A 27280-nucleotide genomic window follows, 5' to 3' on the forward strand; every position below is an offset into this window, starting at 1 on the left:
TCCAGTGTATGATGCGTTCAGTGGTATCACTACACATGGGAATTATAGGCACGAATAAGTTAGAATACAAACGTATTTAACCAAGGCACAAGTGTCTTTTACCCGCATCACAGCGATCTGAACTATCAGAACCCCCTAAAATTCATGCAACTCGCCGGCATAACGTAGAGTGGCCAGATTACACTTGCGAGTGGTCGTGTGGTGGTGATTATTGTTTTAAGAGGAAGTACAACTAGGCAACCATCCTCTATATAACACTAATCAGAGAAGGGATCCGACACTTCGAAAAATTAAGGTATAGGCCAAGGAAAGACAAGGGCCACGAAGGACATGAAAATGAAAGGCTCCCTAGGTCTCGAATACTCTACGTAATATTGTCGGGGTCGGAAAATACACGAGTTGATCAAGGGAGGTCGGATGGGATAGCTGAACATGAGGAACCTGGTACAAGTAAGTGGAATCATTGCAGGACTCACGTAAGGGCCCCGTGGTTGCCAACCTACGGTCCCAAGTTGAAAAGCCCCTCGGGCCCCTTTTAGTCGCCTCTTACGACAGGCAGGGGATACCGTGGGTGTTATTCTAACGCCCCCACCCACAGGGGGAGTTCACTTACGCCTTGTTCGTATACGTTTACATTCTAATCTCTTCGCCCATATAATTCCCATCTCTAGGTATCACTTCAATGTCTACATGTTTAAGTTTGTAGTCCTGGTCTACAAAGTGAATGGCGATACTTAGGCAGTCGTCGGTTGAGGTTACTGTTGATGTCCACAGGTCCGTCGTAACAGCTATGCTATGCTATGCTATCTGCATTTCGGAACTCATCGTTCGCTCTTATTTATACTTTTTTATACAATTCTGGGAGGATGTAATTTGATATGTGCTTACGAGTGGGCATAGTATTTTCTAGGTTTAAGGTGCTGAATCATCTGCGAAAATCCCTCTACAATCCGAAATGGCCGTTTTTTTCTTTACATATCATATAAGCCACTTTCCTGGTACGTTCGATCGATTTTTTCCCGGTTTAAATTTGGGTTTACCGTCCAGAAAAGATGCGAGAATAGGCTGCCTAGTATTTTGAGTACTTTTATGATGTTAATGACAACGATAACGAGAACAATGACTTCGAAATGGAATGAACGGATACAGGCTCTTCCACTACCGTTTCTTTACTTGTTACACTTTCACCGTTTCGAATTTTTTGATGGGATATTCATGCTCAGTAAAAGCAGTTTTATAAACGGAGGTGACATGCTTCTTCAGGCTAGTGTAGTGAAATTTTCCTCGTCGTGGGAAACTTTTACAAATGCGGCAAATGGCACGGTTATCTCTGACAGGATCCAATCGGAAATAGTTCCACACTTCACTCATATTATCCAAAAGCGGTAGATTACGAAACGCATTGGCTCTGTTCACTACCAAAATAACAACTCATTTCAAATGTTGAAGTAGTAAACTAAAATCAAAATCAGGTTTTACGCTAAAGGTGCTGTCATTTTTACAAAAAGTTGCGTCCTTGCTTGTTAAAAGATAGTTTAAAAAGACCACAGGGTTTGTTTACTGAAAGTCTCCGTTATTAGTGTCCGGCTCCGTGGCTAAATGGATAGCGTGCTGTCCTTTGGACACAGGGGTCCCGGGTTCGATTCCCCGTAGGGTCGGGAAATTTAATCATAATTGGTTCATTCCGCTGGCACGGGGGCTGGGTGTATGTGTCGTCGTCATCATCATCATTTCATCCTCATTACGACGCGCAGGTCGCCTACGAGCGACTTGTCCTCGGACCCTCCCAGCACTAAAAGCCATAGGCCTACGCCATTTCATTTTTCTGTTATTAGTTATACTCAGAACTAGGTTATTTTGTAGGCGGAGGGCGGTTTTTCCATAGCCGTCCAAACTGAAAATAAATCATGCTACAAGTTAGTGCAATATAACGTTCTAAAACATCTACCTCGAGCTACAATTCGACACGTTTCATTGGCCTGCTACAGAACTTAAATTTGTATTTCAGACATACTGGCACCGTAATATCTACACAAATTCAGAGGAAGGTCTCTTTAGTTATGGGATCAGTAAAACTACAAACGGGCCCAATTTCTTGCTATACCTGCTAACTGATATTTCGAAATTGATTTGAAACATGTGCTCCTCGCGACCACTTTAAAATCTGCTACTTCTGGCAGGTTGATATTAATTACAAATGTGGGTATTTTGGTATCTTCTTTTTACTAATTGCTTTACTTCGCACCGACACAGCTAGGTCTTATGGCGACAGAAAAGGGACAGAAAGTGGGAAGGAAGCGGCCGTGGCCTTATTTAATGTACAACCCCATCATTTGCCTGGTGTGAAAATGGGAAACCACGAAAAACCATCCTCAGGGCTACCGACAGTGGGGTTCGAACCCAATATCTCACGAATACTGGATACCGGCAGCACTGTAGCAACTGTAGCTATCGAGCTCGGTATATTTTAGTATCGAAAAAGTATGGAGATGGAGCTCATCTGTAGTAGTATCGTTCGATATCGATACCTCTTGAGTATCGAGGGTATAGAGGCATCGAAATCAAAGTATCGAAAACATTTTACTTAGTTACTTCCCTGTATGTATTGTGCATGTAACGCGCTTAGAAAATCCCGACATTCTTCAGGCTGCGCATTGGGAGAGCACACGAAGTCTCTTTAACTTTCTTCTCGAGAAAAGTGATGGCACTTCACGCTAATGTCGGTTGCCTGGGAAACTCAAAGAACAGCTTTCATACTTGACCTTTTGTGTTTCACATGTCGAACACAACACAGAGATAACGACATATGAGAAAAGCAAGCGCCGCACGATCCCAGAAAGTGCAGTGAAATGGAGTGTGAGTCTTTCATAATTACAATAAATTAGATTTCACACACTTTAGAAAGTAGTGCATTGATATTCATTCTTAGGCAGACAACGAGATGTACGTAACCCACGAAGAGAGGTGATACTCCCACGTGGCGCGTCCCAGGTGGCGGATAAGGGGGTCCTAACCGGCTTGCCGGCGGACTTGAGGGAAATAAAATACCTCTAGCGGAACAAACACACTACCCCTGCGGGTGGGGGACGCAGATGAAGAATACACCCACGGTATCCCCTGCCTGTCGTAAGAGGCGACCAAGGGATGATTGGATTTGAACCATGAAACTACTTTTGATTAGTACAACCAGCGGGGAACACCATGGGTCGCTATTACTTGCGCATAGTACCAATATGTTAGGTACCAAATAGGTTTGTGATTAGTAGCAATGAGGAGCACCGTGCAGTCAGGCTTTTACGGTACCTGTGATTAGTAGCACTATATGAGCGACACCAGGGTTCTGGCTTGCCTATGATTAGTACCCACTACATAAGGAACACCACGGGATAGTACGAGTCCCTGTGGTTAGTATACTTACGTGATGAAAACCATAGGTTTGCGTTGCCTGTAAATGGCGCCGCTATGTGTGAAACACCATAGGTCTGTATTATTTGTGCGAATTTCATTACCTGTGAGTAGTACCATAATGTGTGGAATACCGCGAGTCTACGATACTTTTGGTTAGTACCGCACCATGTCAAATACCATAGTTCTACTTTCCAAGCGATAAGTACCATTATGAGAGGCCGATGACCTATATTTTGGACCCCTTTAGCTTGCAAGCATCGACGATTCAGTATTGAGCTATAGAAGCAGTCCCTTGGTCAGTATACTATTGTTTTCCGTCAGTTTCTGAGACTGAGGCATTGCGGGTCGGCTCCATTGATTGTTTTAACTTCATATCCACCCGTTCATTGTTCGTCCTCACGCTTTGAATTCTGGTCAGTGGAGGATTTTGGATTTTTATTTTGTCATTGCATTTCGTCTCATTTCGTACCATCAGGGGCCGATGACCTAGATGTTAGGCCCCTTAAAACAACAAGCATCATCATCGAGATGCACGTACCAAAATACATACACATGTGATATGGAATCCGTAGGGTCTTAAAATCTACTAAGGAACCTTATTTTGAGGTTTGTAAATCAAACATATTTGGACGAGTTTGTGGTTCTTAAAATTACCTCATCGGGTCGTACACGTGTTTTCTGAAGAGAAATGTTTCTAAAATGAAAATAATTGTATTTCTGAAGAACAAACTGTGATACGCGTACCAGTATTTGTACGCGAGCCTTCGAATGCTGGTACTCATGACTGGTAGAGAAAATGGTATAATCTGTTGTATTCTAATTATACCTCTGTATTTTTCTTTGTTGCTTCAAAATTCACAGACACTTTATAATTATTATTATTATTATTATTATTATTATTATTATTATTATTATTATTGTTGTTGTTGTTTCGTATAGGCCAGCTAAGGACCACGACATTCAACTATTACATTTTGGAATGGGCTTTGATGTTTGCCCAGTAGTTGCGCATCCTCAGGCTGTGTTGCTCCTTCCTCTCCTTAGTCCTTTTTTATTATTGCCTACTTTCCTGAAGACAGGAACTACATCTCCGCACTTCCAGCCTTGAATCGTATCACAACGAAGGGACGGTGCCATCGTTTCCATTCTTGCACCGTTTCATGAACTGGTGAATAACACACTGGAACATTGTGAGAGCCTAATATCAGATCTCGAGGATTATTTTCCAGAAAATCTAAAATCAGAATTCTGGATCAGAGATGCCTTTAGCACAACTTACCTATGTGAGAGTGCATTTTCTTCAATTGCGTACATAAAAAAAATACGGGAATAATTTAATAATTCATTCAGACTTACGGCTAAAAGTAACAAACATTGAACCGGACATACGGAAGCCCGCCTCCTCGCATTAACAAATCAAGTTAGTGTGTATAACATAAATGAACTCTTGCAATAAAAAAATCATTACCATAATGTTTATACAGTGCTTCATTTAGGAATAATTAATCACACCAAGTAGTAGTATTTTCCCCAAATAATTGTATTATGCACACATACATAGTTATGATATTTACTTTAATGCAATAAAAGATCTAATTACCATTCTAGTAGGCCTAATTCATTGTATAATCACTAGTTATTAACTTAACATTGGGAAATAACATAATGGGATTTTAAATGTTGGCTTTGAAAACCACGTACCTAATATTACTTGGGGATACGGTGAAAGTATGATTGTTGGTTTAGTGGTACGCTAGTGTATTGGGAACCACTGCTGTAGAGGATATACTGACCTCAGTACGTTAAGGTGCTATCTGCGGAGGCATGAACCAAGACCAACTACAATATATTGTAGATGGTCTTGTATGAACACATTCACGCTTTAGAGGTTTCTAGTTCGTGAACTAACCAGTCGGATAGCTGAACTAGTTCACAGTCAGCCATTCTCTGTTCTGCAGAGATAAGCTTACCCTATTTTGACACATCTGCATGGTGTTCCGCGTACTGATTGATCTGCAGTAGAACTAAAATAAGCGTACAGTCGACAGAATGGAAGATGGTGATTACTGTTGCAAGGGGAAGTACAACTGGGCAACCATCTCCTCTTGACACTGAAAAAAACAAAAAGAATTAGAGAGTCCCGACTTTTTGAAGAATGAAGGTATCGGCAGAAGAAAGGAAGGACTTCGAATGGCAGGGAAATAAGACTCCCTAATCGGGGGTCGGAAGAGAAGAGGAGTTGAACTTTCTCTATGTTACATAATGTCCAATCACACACATACTGAACTAAGATTATTTTCCAGTAGGCCTATTATGTGGTGTAGTGGTTAACATGATTAGCTGCCACCCCCGGAGGCCCGAATTCGATTCCCGCCAGGTCAGGAATTTTTACCTGCATCTGAGGGCTGGTTGGAGGTCCATTCAGCCTACGTGATTACAACATTGAGGACCTATCTGACGGTGAGATGGCGGCCCCGGTCTAGAAAGTCAAGAATAACGGCCGAGAGGATCCGTCGTGCTGACCACACGACACCTCGTAATCTGTAGGCCTTCGGGCTGAACGGCAGTCGCTTGGTAGGCCATGGCCTTCGGGGCTGTTGCGCCATGGGGTTATTTTACTTACTGTAAAAGAAAAGGAAAATAAAACAATTTTAGAAAATTTGCTCGGTGAAATTGATTTAATTTGGGTTTACAATATATTCTCGGGATTTGCCCAGAAAGCGAATGCCGACCCCAAGATTAATCCACCTAGAACATAAATTACGAGTAATTAACGTTAAATGCTGAGAATCGAGGATGGCAAATTTGAGAGAAAAGGGAAAAGCTCAAGAAAGAAAGAAAACCGTCCAGGGTCCATTTATTAAATCTCTGGAAAAGACTTACGGTGCTCGTAATTTCAATCGTACGTTCTTGGATTTCATATGAGAATAACCGTTTCCAGATACCAATATGTAGATTGTCTATTTTTGCTGTATGATTGAAGCGAGAATGGAGTTCAAATCGAAGAGCATAAATCAATTTGGGGCTGTATGTATTGTATTTGATTTATTCAAGAACATCGAACAGGTTGCAGGTAAAAACATTTAAGACTCTCTAGGCCTTTTCCGACGTGAAATCACCAGCATTAAACCCCAGTAAAGCAGTGAGCGCTTGTCGGTTGGATTGCCACAACTTTGCAAGAGCTGGCGGCTATCGCGCCGTTGAGACACCTGTGTAAGACAATGCACTGACGGCACACTAAGGGAAGTACCGTATGCAAATCCACTTGTATAAATACCTGATTTTGGCTTTTATATTTTAAAAATAGTTCCTAGTAGGAAACCATAATTTAATTTCATATATTGCAAATGTTAAACACATTAAAGCTGTTTAGACCTTTTCAACCGTGAAATAACCAGCGTTTCGCCCCAGTTTAGCAGTGGGCTCGTCAGTTGGATTGCTACACCTCTTCAAGATGTAGGTTGGCATAGATGGTAGCGGCCCTGGCGTTGTTTTTAGATGTTGGTATGCTGTGCACGACCACGGACGTACTGTACGTCACAATGCGAGGAATGGGGGTCGCCGCATTCCTAACAGGTACAACGAGACTTCCAGCTACGCATTTCACTTTAAAGAGTCTGCGCATGATTTGTTTGTGTTATACTCGCACATTGGCTGCAAGGTTTTGATCTTCTCTGCTTCTCTGTGCGTGGATTTTATTTAAATCATGTTTTTGTCCAATAGGTGGGTGTATATTGAAGAGAAACATTGTGGTAAACTTTCAGCATTAAACACGGTAAAGTTAGGTAGCTATTCCGTAAGGATCTGTGTTCATCTAGCTTCTTCAGGAAGATGCTGGGATTGGCTTTTATTTCAAGTGACACAGCAAACTTTCCAAACCTTGACCCAACAAAATAAGGCACATTAGGCTATACACAGGGGCGTGATTAGCTCGGTGGCTTAGCTGCTTGCTTACCGCTTTCCCTGGAAGGCTGAGGTTCGAATTCCGGTCGATCTCAAAAATTACGTGGCTTCAGGAAGGGTATTTTTACAGAACTGTTCACATAAACAGCGCCGTAACCAAAATAACAAACTACTTACACCATAATACCGATATCCTCGACACATTGTTTTTGTTCGGGCTTCACCGAGCTCGATAGCTGCAGTCGCTTAAGTGCGGCCAGTATCCAGTATTCGAGAGATAGTGGGTTCGAACCCCACTGTCGGCAGCCCTGAAGATGGTTTTCCATGGTTTCCCATTTTCACAACAGGCAAATGCTGGGGATGGACCTTAATTAAGGCCACGACCGCTTCCTTCCCATTTCTAGCCCTTTCCTGTCCCATCGTCGACATAAGACCTATCTGTGTCGGTGCGACATAAAGCAACTTGCAAAAAAAAAAAAAAATCCCGCCCGGGCTTTAATTCGCTTTCGAAAAAAATTGCTTTCTGCGTATATAGGCTACATTATATATATAAAATATAGTTGATACTCAATTAATAGAAAACTGCTTATATTGGACATTTTCTCGCTAGGCCCTTTATATTGTTGCGCGTGTGACGATCATCATTGTGATTTGAATGGACACTGAAAATATTATACTATTTTAAATACGTACATTCGTACATAAGTTGCATTGTTGATAGCATCATAAAGCGTAGGATAAGAAAGAGATTACTTTTCGGTACCTAGCGGGTAGGCCTATATTATACTGTAATCTCACGTGTCAGCAATGAAAGTTTCATTTTTCAAGAGATTCATGAAATTCATTTAGCAAAATATGTAAATTACGCACACAATGCAGAGATTATTATTATTATTATTATTATTATTATTATTATTATTATTATTATTATTATTATTATTATTATTACAGAAATGGAATAGTGGTAGTAAAAACAGCTTTGTAACTTTCATTTTAAAAATAGTAGGTAATAATATGATAAATATTGATTATTATGCATCCAGATCCAACCTTTTGGGTTAAATTGAAACAGGTGATAGTGGGTCCACCACCGATTATATTGAGATAAGAAACCAATGGTCAGAAAAGTACATTTGTTGTGTTATGAACATACACAGCATACACTACATAACGACAACATTGCTCATAGTAATTGTTCAAAGTGATGTCCATCCAGTCTCAGTGGATGCATGGGAACGGTGCATGAAGTTCTGCCGCACTCTCTCGTAGATCCCTGGTGTCTGTTTTACCATAAGACAGGCAGCTTGAACCCTGGCAAGCAGGTCTTCATCTATTTCTATGGGGGTTTCATACACCAACGACTTGACGTAACCCCAGAGGAAAAAGTCTGGCGATCACGCTGGCCATGGGACAGCACCTCCAATCCAACGATGAGGATACGTGTTGTTCAGGTGCTCGCGGACATTAACATCGAAGTGGGCTGGTGCACCGTCGTGTTGTCCTTTTGCGGACAAGGGGTACAGTCTCCAGGAACTGTGACAGCACATCTCGCAGGAACACCATGTAACATGGACCTGTCAAATGGGGAGGCAGCAAATAAGGTCCTATTATGTGATCTTGGACAATGCCCGCCCATACGTTGACAGAAAATCGTTGCTGGTGGCCACCGATGTGGGTGAGATGGGGATTGTCCTGGCTGGCTGGGTATTGAATCATATGCCTTGAAGAAATCTATAAAGAGATAATGAACAGACTCCTTGTGTTCCCACACCTTATCATTAATAGTCGTAATTGCAAATATGTTGTCTGTAGGGAATCTGTTACTACAAAAACCGTTCTGATAGTCTGCAATAAAGCGAGCGAGTTGGCCGTGCGGTTAGGGGCGCGCAGCTGTGAGCTTGCACCCGGGAGATAGTGGGTTCGAATCCCACTGTCGGCAGGCCTTTCCTATCATATCGTCACCGTAAGACCTATCTGTGTCGGTGCAGCGTAAAGCCACTAGAAAAAAAATATCTCCAATAACATTTTCAGCTAATGGTTTTAAACGCTATAAGAGAATAAAAGACAGAATTTTGTAGGCCGTATTTACAAGAGATATGCCACGATAATTTCTTCCTTATCCTCTCCTTTATGAATTGGGACATTAAGTGATTCCTACTATTCTTTTGGAATAACTTCATCGTGCCATATCCTTAGAATGATCTTATATATGTATTTATGTAATCTTTCTCCACCGTATTTAATAAGCTCAGCAGGAATGTTGTCACTACCTGAAGCTTTATTGCTTTTTAAACGCATAATTCTTTGTAATACCTCTTGATACGATGGATCTGGTATTATTTTGTTCTTCTGATGGGGAACTGGATGGTTTACCAATACAGGTTTCTGGATCATCACAATTCAGCAAGGAATCGAAGTATTGCCTACAGTAATTTAATAATTTGTCCTGATCAGCAATTACATTTCCAGACTTATCTCTGATAATAGTCCATTTGGTTGAAATCCTTTTTAATTGTGACAGTTCCATATATCTTGCGGATGTTCCTGTTTCTGTAGTCATCATGGATTTTTTGCCTCAGGTAGACTTTTTTTTCTACGAATTAATTTACTACATTCTTTCTGTTTTTCTCTGTATAGTTCATCAACATCTACATTCTTATTAGACTGCAGCCACTTATTACGCTATATTGCCACTTCATTAACTTCATCTTGACATGCCTCATTGAACCATTTATTTTTCTTACTAGCACCTTTGGTATCGCTGTTATTGCTACTGTTGTGATTTGTTTCGCGTTATTCCTTATTCGTTCATATCCTTCGTTGCTTCATCAATGTCTTCTGTAGGATCTACTCCCAGAATATCAGATCTGTTTGCAATTTCCACATTATACGAGGATTGGGGCAAAAGTCATGGCAATTATTTTTTTTTTTTGTGGATATGTGAACGGATCATAATCGTATATGTGTCGTGTGGAAGTTCTGCAGGCATAGTGTGTATGCAGAACAACAGATGGCTCTGTGATAGCTGCTAGTAGCGCAGCGAACGCTGTGGAATCAGTCAGTTGGTGCTCGGGAGACGATACGGGGCTGGAGCTCACGGCAGGCCCCAACCGTCGGCTGTCCTGAGAATGGTTTTCCATTCTCCTGCACTAAGGCGAATGCCGGGACAGTTCCTCGTATAGGCCACGGCTGTCAACCCTCTCACCTTCTCAGAGCATCTCCTTCACCGTAACAAATCCCCGGCCTGAGAGACGGCGTCACCGTCTAAGAAACCCGCCTCCCCTTCAGGGGAGGAACGAAAACATTTTTAGTTGTAGTTCAGGTCTACATTGAGCACATCTACACTTGGAACTCCTTTGGTTCAGAAGGGGAAAATTCCATGATTGAGGTAAGGATGCTTCAAGAAAATCCACACTGAAAAGCAGCTACTGGGTGTGAAACAAAGAAGGTTTTATGACAGAACTAACTGGTAATGTGCAAATTTTGTTGTGTGATATGAAATACTTGGCAATAAATTGCTGTCGGAAAGGGCAAAGAGGATGTCATTATCGAGAAGGTAGGAGATACTTTGGATTTGTCCGACTCGTTGGCTGAATGGTCAGCGTACTGGCCTTCCGTTCAGAGGGTCCCGGTCGGGTAGGGGATTTCCAATGACCCGGGGGCTGGGTGACTGTGCTGTCCCCAAACATCCCTGCAACTCACACACCACAATAACACGCAGTTACGTACACATGGCACATGCCTCCCACCCTCATGGGAGGGTCTGCCTTACAAGGGCTGCACTCGGCTAGAAATAACCACACGATTATATTATACTTTATTTGACTTGAAATTTTTCGAGTGAGGATGGGGGGGAAGGGGGGGTAGGGAGATTACTGAAAACACACTCAAAGGTTGGCACCACTGTCACCGGCTGTATTGCTCAGTTCAAGAGTTAAAAATGCCTGCGAGGCCATGCTTTTGAAATACGTATGACTGTAAGTGCAATTTGCTTTTTCACGCTAGAGGGAGAAAGGATAAGTGAAAACAGAGTGGCAGATTGTTTTGGTATTTCGCTCCGATCAGTGCAGAAAGTTAAAGCGGAAAATGAGAGAAGGTCGTGTGCTGATTTATCGACCCCGTCTAAGAAGTTGTCGAGCGGACGGCCGAGTATTCAAGTGGATCAATTCACTATTGAAGTAATGTGCAGGTCTATTCACGAGTTCTTTCTGGCTAAACTGTTTCCAACTTAAAAAAAAAACAACTGAAGGATAAACTTGAAAAAATATGCCGGATTTCCCAATTATGTCATGTACAAAGCTTCGTCAACTGATTAAAGGCATGGGTTTTAGGTTACAAATTTAAACAAAAAGCCTGTCCTTATGGAATCATTGGCAGTGTCTGTTGCTGCTTCACGGCATGCATTCTTAAGAAAATTACGACGACTCAGAGAAAATAGGTATAAAGTGTGTTACACATATGGGACTTGGTATGGTTAAATATGCCTGGCAGGAAAACGTAATAGAAACATTGAATAATAATTCCTCAACCTACGACTACTATCGTGATCATTTACAGGAGGCTTTTGGATGGGAGGGGGCTTTAGAAACCCATCTGTTGCCGGAAAACGTGTAATTATACTACATATAGGTAGTGAACACGGCTTTTTGGAAGGGGTGGAACTCTGCTTTGTAGGAAAGAAAGGGACTGGAAACTGTCACCAAGAGATGAATACTCGGCATTAAGAGGAATGGTTTCGCAAGATTTTAATGAAACTCCCACCGAAGTCGGCTATTGTGATTGATCAGGCACCTTACCATACGATGCTTGACTCGGAAACAAACAAAAAAAACAACGATGGTTTGGCTGAAGACTGATATTATTTCCTACATAGAGAAAAGGAACATTCTTCTGCCTCTCGATGCCTCTAACTTCAATATATTAACAAAAGACGCCCTTACTTTGGAATTCCGCAAAAGAGAATTGAACAAAATTACGAAAGACTTGCGCCAAGATGTTGAATTAGAGTGGTTGCCTGTCGCGCATTGCGAGTTAAATTCCATAGAACTCAACTGGGATTACGTGAAAAAATAAAATAGAATGTGTCAATATGGCAAATGCACAAGACAAAAGGGACCGTGAAGATGTAATCAGAGATCTGTGTGAGGAAGCTTTACATTCCATGACACATGAACTTTGGAAAAAGTGTGTGATGCAGGTACAGAAAATTGAGAATTATTATTGGGAGAAAAATCATCTCTCCGAAAATACGTTAATGACACCACTTCAGTGGTGATGTATCAAATGTAGATGAATAAATGATTTATGCAAACAGATGATTACATTGTAAATAGTAACAATTATACAGTACTGTATATGCATTGTACATAATATTCTAAATCTACAAAAATACGATAAAACAAAAAGTCAATAAAAATAAAATTAAAACATATTTAGAGCTGCCGTTGGGGGTCCAAAGCCCTCATGTGAAAGGCTGATGGAAAATGTTAAAAATTGTAAATATGCGACAAATCAATTATAAACTTTCGCTAATGTAACCCGTGAGCGCCAGAATATAGGTGAACACGTTCAGACTTGCGCTAACTAGCCTTAACTGTTAGTTGTAGGCTACTACCCCTGGCGAAAGCAAGCTGAGTTCACGCCGGAGCGCCTATCGCTCGCTTTCAAATAAAAATCGGTGTAAAATACGGAAATCATTGTGCGTTTTCGGTACACAATGATCTGAAACAAAAAACTTCAGACCTTTCTGATGAACTCAATCTCGATTTCGGAAGACAACCTTTTACAAAAACAATAACTTTTCGTGCCAAAGTGTGTGAAGTAAAGGTGCCATTCTTCCAAGAGCACTTTTGCTCCACCACAACATTACCGCCTTCCAAAACGAATCATTTAACCATCAAAAGGCAAAGAGCGTCTTTGCTCTATTAAAACTTTACAATAGGACACCTAGTTTTAGAAAGATACAGGCCTACCAAAGGCACAACCTACATATTATAATCCAAACAGTGTTTACTGTCTTAGACGCACAACAATCTGACTACTTAACCTAAAAGAAAGAAATTGAATGATACAGGGATATCGAATATCGATTCTGCCGGGCCTTTGAGGAAAACAAAACACAGGTTGGAATTACTGGCCCAAACTTCAAAATGATGTGGAGGCGGAAACTTGCACTCCTTGAAATTTCAATTAGAAGCTAAAACCCTAATTGGGCTTATAGCCAGACGTTAGAGGCTAGTCCTATGCTTCAGAGGTGACTAGGTGGAGAAAATTCAAGTTATAAAAGCTACAGACAGAAAATGGTTATAAAATCATAGTCACCTCGAAATCAAGTTGATAGGGAACTCGAGAGGGTGTCACACTCTCTATTCCCGAATTTAAGCTAAGTGCTTTTAGGCTTGTTTGAAATTTGCAGTAGGAATTTACATTTTAGAAGACTGGATATTTAAAGTTACATTATAAAGATAGGAAACCTTCCCCTCGAGCTAGCTTTCAGAGGCTATCACATAGTTATTAAATGGCTGCCATTACCTTACTGACCGAGCTCGATAGCTGCAGTCGCTTAAGTGGGGCCAGTATCCAGTATTCGAGAGATAGTGAGTTCGAACCCCACTGTCAGCAGCCCTGAAGATGGTTTCCCACTCCTAGGCCTTTCCTGTCCCATCATCCCCATGAGACCTATCTGTGTCGATGCGACGTAAAGCAAATAGCAAAAAAATAAAATTTAAAAAACCCTCATGGCGCTGGACTGCTCGATGAAGGGCGAGACACGCCCGCCTCCACTATTAGCACACACTCAGTAACCTGGGCGAAGAAGACGAGGTGGCTCGAAAAATTGCCAGCTTTTATACCCAAGAGGAAGGTTCTAGGAAGATCTGGGCTAAGATCCGACACACTCCCAATTTTAATTGGATAATTAAATGTGTACAAGAAAACGATGATTGGTTGAAAATTAAATACCAAAAATTTTCGATTGGCCAGCATCACAAGTTGGCGGGAAGAGATAGAAGTATTGACAACTTTAACATACCAAAAATAAAAGATAATCAACTCAGTGTAGTAAACCTAGGAATACAAAATGTCTTTTATCACTTCAGTAGCGACATCTGATGACCAAAGTCCAAACTTCTTGCTCAAGTCGTTGCCAGTTTATATGGAAGATGGCATTTTTCAAGGTGCATCATTTGAATGAACGGGGCGGGTATACCCATGCGGTATAATAATAATAATAATAATAATAATAATAATAATAATAATAATAATAATAATAATAATAATAATAATAATACAGTGATTTGTTAAAGTAATAAACCTGTATGTTACTCAACATTTTCAAGATTTTGGAAACTTTTAGTCGGATAATCTGTTATTTAATAAATTAACACTAAATATCAGCTTTTAGTACATTGTAGCCAGGGGTGTAACATTAGGGCAGGCAGGCTCAAGTCTTCAAGGGGTCGGTCGGTCGATCAGTCTTAGATAATAAAGGGTAATGTTACAAATATTTACTTAACATGAATTGTACAGAATAGAAAGTCCACTTCAAAACTAAAATGAAGCATCCTGAAAGTGCATAGCAGGTTCATTTGCTAATAATTCAGCATATATATAATCTCATCAGTCCTATTTCTTTCCCAGTCCCTGATGAGTTCATTTCTGCTGCCTGTGAGGGGTCATCTTGACATATCTTTAATCTTGATATGGGGAGACTTAAAGAGAGAGAGTGGGCCTAATTATTATTTGAAGATGTTAGCATATGATGTGGAAATTGTCATCCTTACATGTTTTCATGATTGTCTTTCTCATTTTCTATTGCCCCTTCCTCCAATGCTGACCTGTCATTGTTTTTATTTTAAATTAAATTATAAGGAATTATACCGACTTCACTATTAGCTCAACAGAGTTAATCGAGAAACACTTAATGTCGTGTGTCCTTTACTGTACTAACATTCAAGTAAAACAATTTATCACGCTCCAACCAGGCAATTAATTTAACATTACAAGATAGAGCTGAGAATTCCTTACCATTGAGTCACCAGTACGTATTGAATGTCATCAGCATTGAAGAGCTAAATAAGTTACCCTGTTATTATAGCCTACATACCTTATACATTTGCCTACTTATTATCCTTCCAGTGAACCATTTTCTTTCCTCACACAAACTTGTTACATATTTCGCCTGAATTCTCTATCATTTTGATATATATAACATCACATCCTTCATTAAATCAGTCCTTCCTTTTGATTGCTTTGAAAAATGTACAACATAATAACAAACGTGAAGTCGTAAATAGCATTTCTTGATTTTTAATTCCAGCAACTCTGCCAGCTCCAGCCTACTTACTATGTGCTGGATATTTCTTCATATTCATCTTCTCCGCCTTGTTGCTCCACGGCTTGACAGTAGTAAGTTTTACAATATAACTTAAAATATTTATATTAATTATTTTGAGTAGAGTAGAGATTCATATAAGCTTTTAAAAACATACTGCAAGAAATGTAATTTTTTATTATTATATAGAAATTTACTGATAGCATAGAGAAATATTTCTGAATAAGTAATGGATAGGAACAAACAAGTGGTGAATAAGGGCATTTATTATGGGTTTACAAGCAAAATGCATTAAGTAAAAAAAATCTTATAAGAAAACAAGGTTTGAAAGTTTTCAGTCTCTCATTGTTAAAAATATGTATTTATTGAATAGAGTATCTAGAACAATGACATTTACGATAAGATACAAAAGTTTAAAACTAGAAAAGCAGCTGGAATTGATAAGATTTCTGGGGATATACTAAAGACAATGGGTTGGGATATAGTACCATATCTGAAGTACTTATTTGACTATTGTTTGCATGAAGGACCTATACCAAATGAATGGAGAGTTGCTACAATAGTCCCTGTGTATAAAGGAAAGGGTGATAGACATAAAGCTGAAAATTACAGGCCATTCAGTTTGACATGCATTGCATGTAAGCTTTGGGAAAGCATTCTTTCTGATTATATTAGACATGTTTGCAAAATTAATAACTGGTTTGATGGAAGGTAGAACGGGTTTAGGAAAGGTTATTTCACTGATGCTCAACTTGTAGGATTCCAGCAAGATGTATCAGATATCTTGGATTCAGGTCAAACTGACTGTATCACAATTGACCTATCTAAGGCATTTGATAGGGTAGATTATGGGAGACTACTGGCAAAAATGAGTGCAGTTGGATTAGACAAAAGAGTGACTGAAAGAGTTGCTATATTTCTAGTAAATAGATCTCAGAGAATTAGAATAGGCAAAGCTTTATGTGACCCTGTAATAATTAAGAGGGGAATTCCTCAAGGCAGTATTTTTGGACCTTTGTTTTCTGTTTATATATTTATATATATACATATATATACACACACACACACACACACACACACACACACACACACACACACACACTAGCAAATGTACCTGTGCTTCGCTACGGTATTCTACATTGTATACAGATATCGATTTAAAGTTAGAAACTTCATAACTGTTCCATATTGAACTGAGAATCACAATGTTAAAAAGAGAGTTAAGAGGTTCCACCTCTTCTATTCACTGATGTACAGTTGCACACACTTATGTATATTTTAAGTTATATATGCAACTGTATATCAGTGTATTGAATAGGTGGAACCTCTTAACTCTCTTTTTAACATCACGGATATTGAGGTAAACTACTGTACACGCAGTGATTAAGATTTTTAAAAATTTCATGTGTCTTAGTGTTATCCGAGAGACAGCATGGGGAGGTCTCCATATGTTGGTTCCAGTGTAAAGTGCGAGTTGCGGAGTTGTCATGATAACGTCAGGCTCACTTGCCTATTATAATTCACAATCGAGTTAGGAAGTTTTCATTACAATGGCAGGCCCCCTTACCTACTTCGACACATTACAGTTGAGAAGTTTTTATTATAATGGCAGGCACCTTCCGTGAAGCCAGTTAAAATTGAGCTGTGCTGTTATCATTATAATGACAGGCCCTTTTCCTAAAGCCAGTCAGCTTACTGCCAGACACAATCGGGTAGGGGAGTTTTCAAAAAAATAGCATGCTCCCTTGCCTTATGCCAGTCAAATCAAGAAGGGAATTATTCATTACAATGGTAAGCCCTCCTTACTAATGCCAGTTACACAGGAGTTGGAGAAGGACCTCCTCATTTCTACTCCCAGCCAGTCGATGTGGGGAGTATTGATTACAATAGCAGACACTGTCCTCCTGACAGTCACTATTAATTTGTAAATTATTAATTATAATAGCAGACATCCCCTTTCTTGATCGCTACAAATCAACATCAGTGAATATATATGTAGATCGACATACGAATGTATATGCAATTTACGATATTGCGGACCTTCATTTACAGATTAATCGCTGTTAAACAGTATGTCATGTGGACAAACAGATTACACCATAAGACGCCACTTTTAGCGATCTAAATTGTTGATCCTATGACATTTTCGCGTATCTCTTCTATGGATTAGATTGAGTTAGTTAGATTGAACAGGGCAAAATTACGGTACAGTTTTTGAACAGTGCATTACTTTTCCGATACATATGTGTCACCTAAAAAACATAGAATTTAACTTGCATATGGCCATCTGTCGTGTCAATGTGCATGCCAAATTCGATGACTCTATCTTTTCTATATGTGTGTGTCAAACTATGAAATATACATGTAAAAAGCACAAAATTTACGAACAGTCGAGCAATACAGCCAAATCTAACCTATAAGGGAGAAAGATAAGACATAAAGTCATAGGGCCAAAGATGTAGATCACTTCAAATTGAACTGTGCCATCTGTTTTGTGATACAACTTACTGTTTAGTCACCAAATACCTCAAAATGAAGGTTTGCACTGTCATTAAAATTGCCTCCATATTTATATTTTTTGGGGGGTAAAAAATGAAAAATTTAAACATCTCGTAGTTTTTTCATCGATTACAGGCTAAAAGCTATAATTATGCCAAATTTCAATTTTCTAGCTTATCTGGCAGATTGTGCTGCCATCTTAATTTGGGGGAGGGTTTCAAAAATTAGGACTTTCAGGAAACTTTTAAGCCCATGAAACCTATAGGTTATCATTTTGGATAAATATATCTGACTGCATTCTTATGCTGTCCCAAATTTGAAACCCCCAGCGTGGCCCCCTCAGGGAATTTTGAGAATTTTCTAGTTTTCTAGAGATTCTGAAGTCATCAGCTCCTCTGGTATCATCAGCTCCACACGTAGGTCTTTCCTTAATATATATAACAACAGTATAAAGATCGCTCCAAACCGATTTCCATTTAGTAATATAGATTATATTTCACTTGCTTCCATAGGGGTCTAGGGGTGTCTTGCATCCACAGTACTTTTTTCCAGATAGTATGTAATATTTGTATGCACCCCACCGAAAAAATGCCAAAGGGAGCTGAACTTGGACTTAAAAATTCCGGAGTGCCACTATTCACCTCAGCGACCCCCAAAACTATGGATTCAACACTATTTCTGATTATTTTTATATCTCGCTCCCCTTGCTCCCCATCGCAAAGAGGGCTGAACTTGAACTTTTAAAAATTCCCGTGTGTTACAATTTATCTCAGCCACCCAGACAACTATGGATTTGACAATATTTTTGATTATTTTTATATATAAATCTCCCCTCACCCCCACCCCAATGGGGCTGAACTTGGACTTTAAAAAATTCCTGAGTGTTGCTATTCATCTAAGTGGCCCAGAAAAGTATGGATTTGATACTATATTTGATTATTTTTATATCACATCCCCCCTCGTCCCCCCTAACTCTGAGGGTGCTTGTGTCTTACCCTCATGCTGTTTGTCTTCGTATACTAAGTCATAAGTGTATCAAGTTTGGGTAAAATCGCTCCAGTGGTTTAGGAGGAGATGTAATACTGATGCATGCATACATACATGCATACATACATACATACCCACAAACTATGACATTTATATATATATAAATGTATTGAGTAAAGAACTGAAAGCAATGATAAGACTTTTTCAGATGATATTATTCTGTATAGAGTAATAAATAAGTTACAAGATTGTGAGCAACTGCAAAATGACCTCGATAATGTTGTGAGATGGACGGTAGGCAATGGTGTGATGATACATGAGGTTAAGTCAGGTTGTAAGTTTCACAAATGCCGGGCTGAGCGGCTCAGGCGGTTGAGGCGCTGGCCTTCTGACCCCAACTTGGCAGGTTCGATCCTGGCTCAGTCCGGTGGTATTTGAAGGTGCTCAAATATGACAGCCTCGTGTCGGTAGATTTACTGGCACGTAAAAGAACTTCTGCGGGACAAAATTCCGGCACCTCGGAATCTCTGAAAACCGAAATAGCAGTTAGTGGGACGTAAAGCCAATATCATTATTATTATTATTATTATTATTATTATTATTATTATTATTATTATTATTATTATTATTTTCACAAATAGGAAGAGTCCTCTTGGTTTTAAGTACTGTGCTGATGGAGTGAAGGTTCATTTTGGAGATCATTGTAAGTGCCTAGGTATAATATAAGGAAATATCTTCATTGGGATAATCACATAAATGGGACTGTAAATAAAGGGTGCAGATTTCTGCACATGGTTATGAGTATATGTAGGGGTTGTAGTAAGGATGTAAAGGAGAGGGCATATAAGTCTCTGTTAAACCCCAACTAGAGTATGGTTCCAGTATATGGGACCCTCACCAGGATTACTTGATTTGAGAACTGGAAGAAATCCAAAGAAAACCAGCTTTATTTGTTGTGGGTGATTTCCGACAAAAGAGTAGCATTAACAAAAATGTTGCAAAGTTTGGACTGGAAAGACTTGCGAGAAATGAGACAAGCTGCTCAACTAAGTGGTTTGTTCTGAGCTGTCAATGGAGAGATGGCGTGGAATGACATCAGTAGATGAATAAGTGTGAGTGGTGTCTTTAAAAGTAGGAAAGATCCCAATATGAAGATAAAGTTGGAATTCCATAGGACAAATTGTGGCAAGTATTTGTTTATAGGAAGGGGAGTTAGGGATTGGAATAACTTACCGGAGATGTTCAATCAATTTCCAATTTTTTTGGAGTCATTTAAGAAAAGGCTGGGAAAACAACAGATAGGGAATCTGCCACCTGGGCGACTGCCCTAAATGCAGATCAGTAGTGATTGATTGATGATTGATTGTATAGTGCTGTGTAGACATGAGACTTGGCAAGAAAATGCAAACTAGAATCCAAAATGACCTTGTATGACTAAATGGATATCACCAGTAATAGAGTGGGGAAAGATCACATAAGGCAGTGTGAAAATGTCAAAAACTGACAATGTGTTTTGCTGTACACCCACGATTATATAGAATAAATCAATGACTGGCAAGTGTGAGAAATACGGAGCTATGAAGAGACAAGGAGAAACATGACATTATAGTAGGACAAGGACAGTCTCCACATCTTCATAGGGTTGTTGTTCCTGCAAAAACTGCTATGTGAAATATTTCAGCTTAGAACTTTGGTTGGTAAGGTTCTGTCATCTAAGGTTCAATATTGTGCGATTGTTTCAAAGAATTCTTGCTCTTAATGATATGCATTGCTAGTACATTATTTTGTTTTTGTTTAAAAAAAATGCTATTTGTTCGGGGCATCGACCTATAGAGATCTTTTGCCCCTACTGGCACCATATGATATGAACTTGCATGCAATTGGAATTGCAGAAGTGTAGAGTGTTGAATGTGAGGAAAGGAACATTAAGGACAACACAAACACCCAATCCCCATGCGAGAGATATATTTCATTTACAATTTAATACCCCTGACCCGGCTGGGAATTGAACCCGGGGCCGCCGGGTGACAGGCGGACGCGTTTCCCCCTACCAAATACAGTAGAGACAATACGTGACACTTACGGATTTAGCCTTGTTAAAATGGGAGACAATTAGACGGTGGCGCTCCTAGTGACTTGACCTGAAAAGTCGCGCTAAATTCAAATATCATTGGAAATGCATATACGAAAATGGATAAATAAATTACGTCTAGAAAGTTTTGAGATATTAACTTCGAAGTTGCTAAAGCAAATCTGGATAAATGAATGAAGAATTATTTAAAAGGTTATTATTTAAAGACTGAAATTAGACATACAAACAAGATGTGAAATGGACTGCTGTGAAGTGGTTTGATTTTTCATTTATGCATTACTTTTTTTGCTTTAGCATTCCTGCCTGAACTTTTATGGTTAGATTGGTTTTTATTTCTCATTTAAAAAACATTGTATCATCACATTAAGACACTTGTCAATAAAAATATTGTCACATTCCTTACATACATGATGCAATGAATTAACATTTAAAAGCTGGACAATTTTCCTCTTAACATGAAATCTACTAACAGAAAGAAAATCCATAAAATCCCAGCTTTAATCTGAGAAGAGGGACAAAAGAAAGAAAAGTATGAAAATGTTGTTGATAGTGATGCTTTGAGGAATATTTAGTACAATTAGAGTAAAAATGTAACGTACCCTTGGCTGTATAGTCGAGGATTTCTAAAGTCGCTGGTCTGGAAATGATCTGAACAGATCTTATAATTCTTATATAAGCATAACGTACCTTCTTTCTTGTACACCTTATCCAATTCACTTCTGTGACATTGCAAAACTCACAGATCACACCTACAACACATCGGTATTGAAGGTTAACTGCTGCACTATACAATAAAATATGCTTATTATATTTTAAGCCAGTTAAAATATGGGTCGAGCAGGTCAGAAGATTATGAAGTGCTATAAAAATCTCTTTGTCACTGGAAGAATATATATGCAAACACAATATTACTTACATTTTCTTGTCACGAGAGAAGCGAAAGGAAGACCGCACATTCATCTCTACTTCATTGTTACTGCAGCCAAACACAGCACATACCTTTTCCCTCATGTTGAGAGGAGATATCAAGGAATGACACACACTACTATTTAATTATGTCAACTCACTGAAAACACATAACACCAAAAACTTCACACACAAATACACATGCTCTTATGACAGAATCAGTAGTTCTCAGGTCTACCCGCTAGAGAGAGCTTTAATAGCTGTCCCTCGATATCTCACTGAGTGTCGCGTATTGTCTCTGCTGTATTTGCCCCTACACCGTGGGGCCGGACTTGCAGGTACATACTCCTCCCACAACATTACCACATACCACAATGGTTTTCGCAGGTGCAACGATGATATATTCCCATTTTCACAGAGATGAGCTTTTCTCATAAATCCCAGTTCTTCCGTATCCATTACTTATTTGCCCACAATGAGCTTGTTTCTGCTTTCTAGCATTAATCAGGACAGAGGGCTTCAGTACTCGTTGAGTAACCATCTTTGACCATCAGTCTTTCTATGGGAAGCATAGAATAAGAAAAGAAATACAAGAAAAGGGAACACATGATGAACTCTGGAGAACATGAGTAATGAAAGGAACAAACAACATCAAGACATACTTTTTAGTGTCAACTCAGTGAAATTTTAAAGCTTTTCAGTTTGCCTAAAACATTAATTATAATACATATAACATGCCTGTAAAAAAACACACACTAATAAACAAAGAATGACATGTTTCGTTCTATAGGAACATCCTCAGATTCTATCAATCACATTAAATCATGCGTATATATCTACAAAATTGTTTACATTGCATAAACTTATCAATGATTGTGCTTTTCTGATGTTATGAAGAAGCAAGAAAAATTATGATTGTAGTAGTCCTCCACTGTCACCTTAGTAACTTTGAGAAACTTTCCTGTACCGGTAAGATGAAATAAGATGAAATTTCAGACAGACATGTTTTGACCCGGCATAGGGTCATCCTCAGTAAAATATATATAATAAACTAAAAACATTAGACATACAATACGAAGTGCTTGTTAAAACCTTTTTAAAGTTTTAAAGAAGGAGGAGGAGGACTATTTTTCTTGTCCTTTCTTGTTTTCATGTTGTCCTAGACTCTTCTTTCTATTGCTCTCTTTGCATTTGTCCCGAGTTCCTTTTCTTGCACATAACTAGACCTTGGATATTTAGGTGTTAAAATTTTAAGTGCCTAAAATGAGCTCTCAAATATGAAAAAATCAGTTCTAAAAATATATTTTAGACAGCTTCAATTTTACGTATTTTAATAAACTTATCAATTAAAATACAATTTTTATTTTTCTAAATTGATAATGACTCTTTAGGGGAAATATAAAACAAATTTCACTCGTTTTGCTGCAAACATCACAGAATATAATTTTGTTATTCAATGTGAAATGGGGAATCTCTTTTAACCACTGTTTAATTAAAGATGACTTGGACTTAGAAGCTGACACTTCTGGCATAATGTACACACTGCACAAATGAACACACTGAAATGTTCTCACAAAGTGACATGAATAGTTTTGTCTCTGCGATCTCGTGGCACACAGGCAGCTTAGAGATTTTTAAGGACTTCCGGGGAATGTAATTTACAGCCACTTTCAAGATTTTGAAAAACATTTCAAGAATATACTGTTCAAGATACTGGAAATGAGTCTGCAAATATTTCAGTTTCTTGGAATAGATTAAAATCATTTTTAATTGATTTAGGGGAAAAATAGGGATTATAGGAATATAGGCAAATGTAGGTTCTAACATCAGTTTAGGCATTTTTAGGCACTATAGGACCACATTTTTTAAATCTTATAAATAAATAGTGTAAATACTACTTCATTTTACAGTAAGTTATTTCTTCAGGAACAATAGTCTTTATTCTTGAAAAAAAAAATGGAGGATGCTCTGCTGAATATATTTCTTAAACTCATACAATTTATTACTTTTGCATATAAGAAGACTCCTGTCACATACTGGACAATCCATTGTACTGGCCAGTGTAACAGAATACAGTATATGGTAGCTTAAACAACTGCATAAAAATGGCAAAGATTTTAGTGAGTGGTCACAAAAGGAAGCATGGAGTATAAATATGACATGTCAGTTTTCTTGCACCACATCATCAGTGTCATTGATGAAGCAAGGTGATGTTGACAGATGATGACTCTGCATTTTGTCTTTCATATTTGCTCCTTTGCCTGAAAATTCACAGCACCATTACTGAACTTGTGTGACTGACATTGCAACTACTGCACATACAAGCAATGGACAATGACAGACTCAGGGCACTGTCCATCTTCTTCCTTTGACTACTACTACAGTACCTACCCCTTCTCCCTATTGTCATATTGTTGAGTAGAGTGTAAAATTTGTAACAACCGTAGGTTTTCGAAGTATGAAAACTTGTTTTTGACTTGCCTATATTATATTTTTTTCTTAAATGAAATGCAGTATGTTTGTTGGTAATATAGTTGTTTGAATCCATTTCAGAAACGCACCCTGTACCTGTTAGGCTGGCTTTTCGTGATTACCATTTTCTCATTCCCTGAAGCAGGTCTGGTGCTATTCATGAGTCTGCATTTTTGGGTAATTTATTAGACTTTTATTAATAGGTAACATTTTGTTACCAAATCAGAATTTAATTGAAATAATGGTTTGCATAATATGTAAACAAATTTACTGTATATGAAAATACAGATTGTTAAAAAAACTGAACGATTTTGCTTTTGTTGTTCAGGAAATCAAGTCACTGTATGGACGAATGGAGCTAGCCTACTGGATCTGCCGTGTACTATGCAACGTAAGTACATATAATAGAAAATGAAATTACAGTTTCCTCTTTAAAAAAGGACAGTTAAATACTGTAGCTATATTACAACAAAGCAACAATACCTCAGTACATCAACAGATACAAAAAATAAAAAATAAAATATATATATATATATATCTGTGTTCTATTCCCTTCAGTAGCCACGTGACTTAGTTTTATGGTTTTATGACTAATGACCCTAGCCCCCATGGTACTACAGTCCTGATGGGCTTTGGCCTGCCAAGCAGCTATTACTCAGCCTGAAAATATGTACTCAGTACAGCAAGTCTTCTTGGCTGTTATTTTTGGCTTTCTAGACTAAGGCTTTTATGTCACCATGAAATAGCTCCTCAGTTATACTCACAAAGGCAAAGTAGACCTCAAACCAGCCCTCAGATCTAGGTAAAAATCAGTGTTCTGGTTGGGAAGTAGGCTCGCTACCTCTAGACTGCAGGATTAGTTAATTTTGTGACTAATGAATGCTCTTTTTATTGAGTTTCTATTAATTTCAGCCACAGGTGATAGTTTTAAAACTTCCATCGATTTCATATTTTGGAATTATTAATACCAGTATTGTCACGGATAGTGGTTTAACACTGCACTATCTCAGATTCGTTTTCAGTGACAATGGGATATGCTAGCTTGCAGATACATGGCCCGCACTACACAACCAACTCAGTCGGTAGAACTGAAGAACAATTTGATACAGAAATATTTTCAAGAGTACAAAAGCTACATCTTAACTGTGAAATCTAAAGGCACTATCTTGGTTATAAAAAAAAAACTGCCCGACTCATAGTCCCAAGTTTGCGAGTTAGATTTTGGCTCTCATTTTTGTTAGAAGGGTGGTAAAAAAATCCTCAGCACTCCATGTCATAACTATTGGCACATTAAAAGGACATGTGATGGGCGATGACACACTTCATCTACCCAACAAAATTATCCTTGCATTAGAAACTGTCCAGCAGGGTTTCTGCTTCTGAAGTGCAGAAAGAACATAAATTTGTTATGCAAATCATCTAAATAGCAACAGTTCAAAAAATTCACAAACTGTTGACATAGGCCATACAATAATTAATGAGAGCTTGAGAGGAGGCAATGAAGGAAATGCAATGTATGATCACTGTTCTCCAGAGTAAAGAATAAAGTAAGCTGGTAAGATACAACATTCCTCAAAACACTACTTGATTTCTTTCTGTTATGATGATTATTGTTTAAAGGCATGAAACATCTAGGTCATTGGCCTCTGATGGCATAAAATGAATGAAATGAATAACAGAAGCTAAAAAACAGATGACAAAGTGTATAGACTGCTTGTCATATTACAGAATGAGAGACATGGTGTCAGTCCCTTAACTACATTCAATATAGGATGAAAGTAGAGTAAAATAAACTATATCCACAGTAAACATAGGCAAAATTTAATTGCTGACATGATCACTTCAAAAATACGTCAGCTGAGAAAGTACAAGGTGTTTTAAAATAAAATATTACAACCACTATTGCCTTTATTTTTAAACCATTTTCAATGTATGATTATCCATTTTGTTAAAATAGACATTGAACAATAGTAGAAATAGGGAAAATATGTATATAGAATAATATGTTCTGAGGTATGAGTGATGCTAGTAATGCCATTCTTTATGCAGCCAGTCCCTGCTATGAATGATGTGAAAATGTTGCTGCATGCATTTCAGTGGGCTTGGCAGATTGATATGCAACAGCAATTTCTGGCTCAGTGAAGAAAGCAACGGGAAACTACCTCACTCCTCATATCTCTAGTAAGCCTCTTCAGTGATGCCTAGGCTATCTATGACAGCTAATGGTGGAGCTGTTTAGGATTCAACCAGCCTTCCAGCTGAGGTCTGAACGTGCATACATGTTCTCTCTGTCTACTGTTATGTGACTAATGCTCTTTTATTTGAACATCTGGTAAGGTTTTTATAACAGAGATTTTACAACTTAATAAGTTATTGACTTGAAACTCATGACAGATTGCAGGTGTTGTCTGCGTGCAGTCATTGTATTCTACCTGGAAGGAGGAAAAGCTGGTAATGAGAAGACTACAGGATCTTAACATGGTGAGTAGTCTATTATTATTATTATTATTATTCTGCAGCTATGAGCTCGCATCCGGGAGATAGTGGGTTCGAACCCCACTGTCGGCAGCCCTGAAGATGGTTTTCCGTGGTTTCCCATTTTCACACCAGGCAAATGCTGGGGCTGTACCTTAAGGCCACGGCCACTTCCTTCCCATTCCTAGGCCTTTCCTGTCCCATCG

At 38.7% G+C, this 27280-nt stretch overlaps 1 protein-coding gene across 1 annotated transcript in view; it reads left to right on the forward strand.

Annotated features, from left to right (window-relative positions):
* Rcd6 (Reduction in Cnn dots 6) overlaps nt 1–27280 on the forward strand; it is a 144819-nt gene that overhangs the window by 98534 nt on the left and 19005 nt on the right. Inside the window, exons 3-6 of the mRNA XM_067144722.2 lie at nt 15629–15717; nt 24681–24776; nt 24928–24990; nt 26994–27080. Of these exons, the coding sequence (XP_067000823.2) occupies nt 15629–15717; nt 24681–24776; nt 24928–24990; nt 26994–27080 (335 nt within the window). The remainder of the gene's footprint in view (nt 1–15628; nt 15718–24680; nt 24777–24927; nt 24991–26993; nt 27081–27280) is intronic.

Source organism: Anabrus simplex, chromosome 1, assembly GCF_040414725.1.
Source record: "Anabrus simplex isolate iqAnaSimp1 chromosome 1, ASM4041472v1, whole genome shotgun sequence".
Lineage (NCBI taxonomy): Eukaryota > Metazoa > Arthropoda > Insecta > Orthoptera > Tettigoniidae > Anabrus > Anabrus simplex.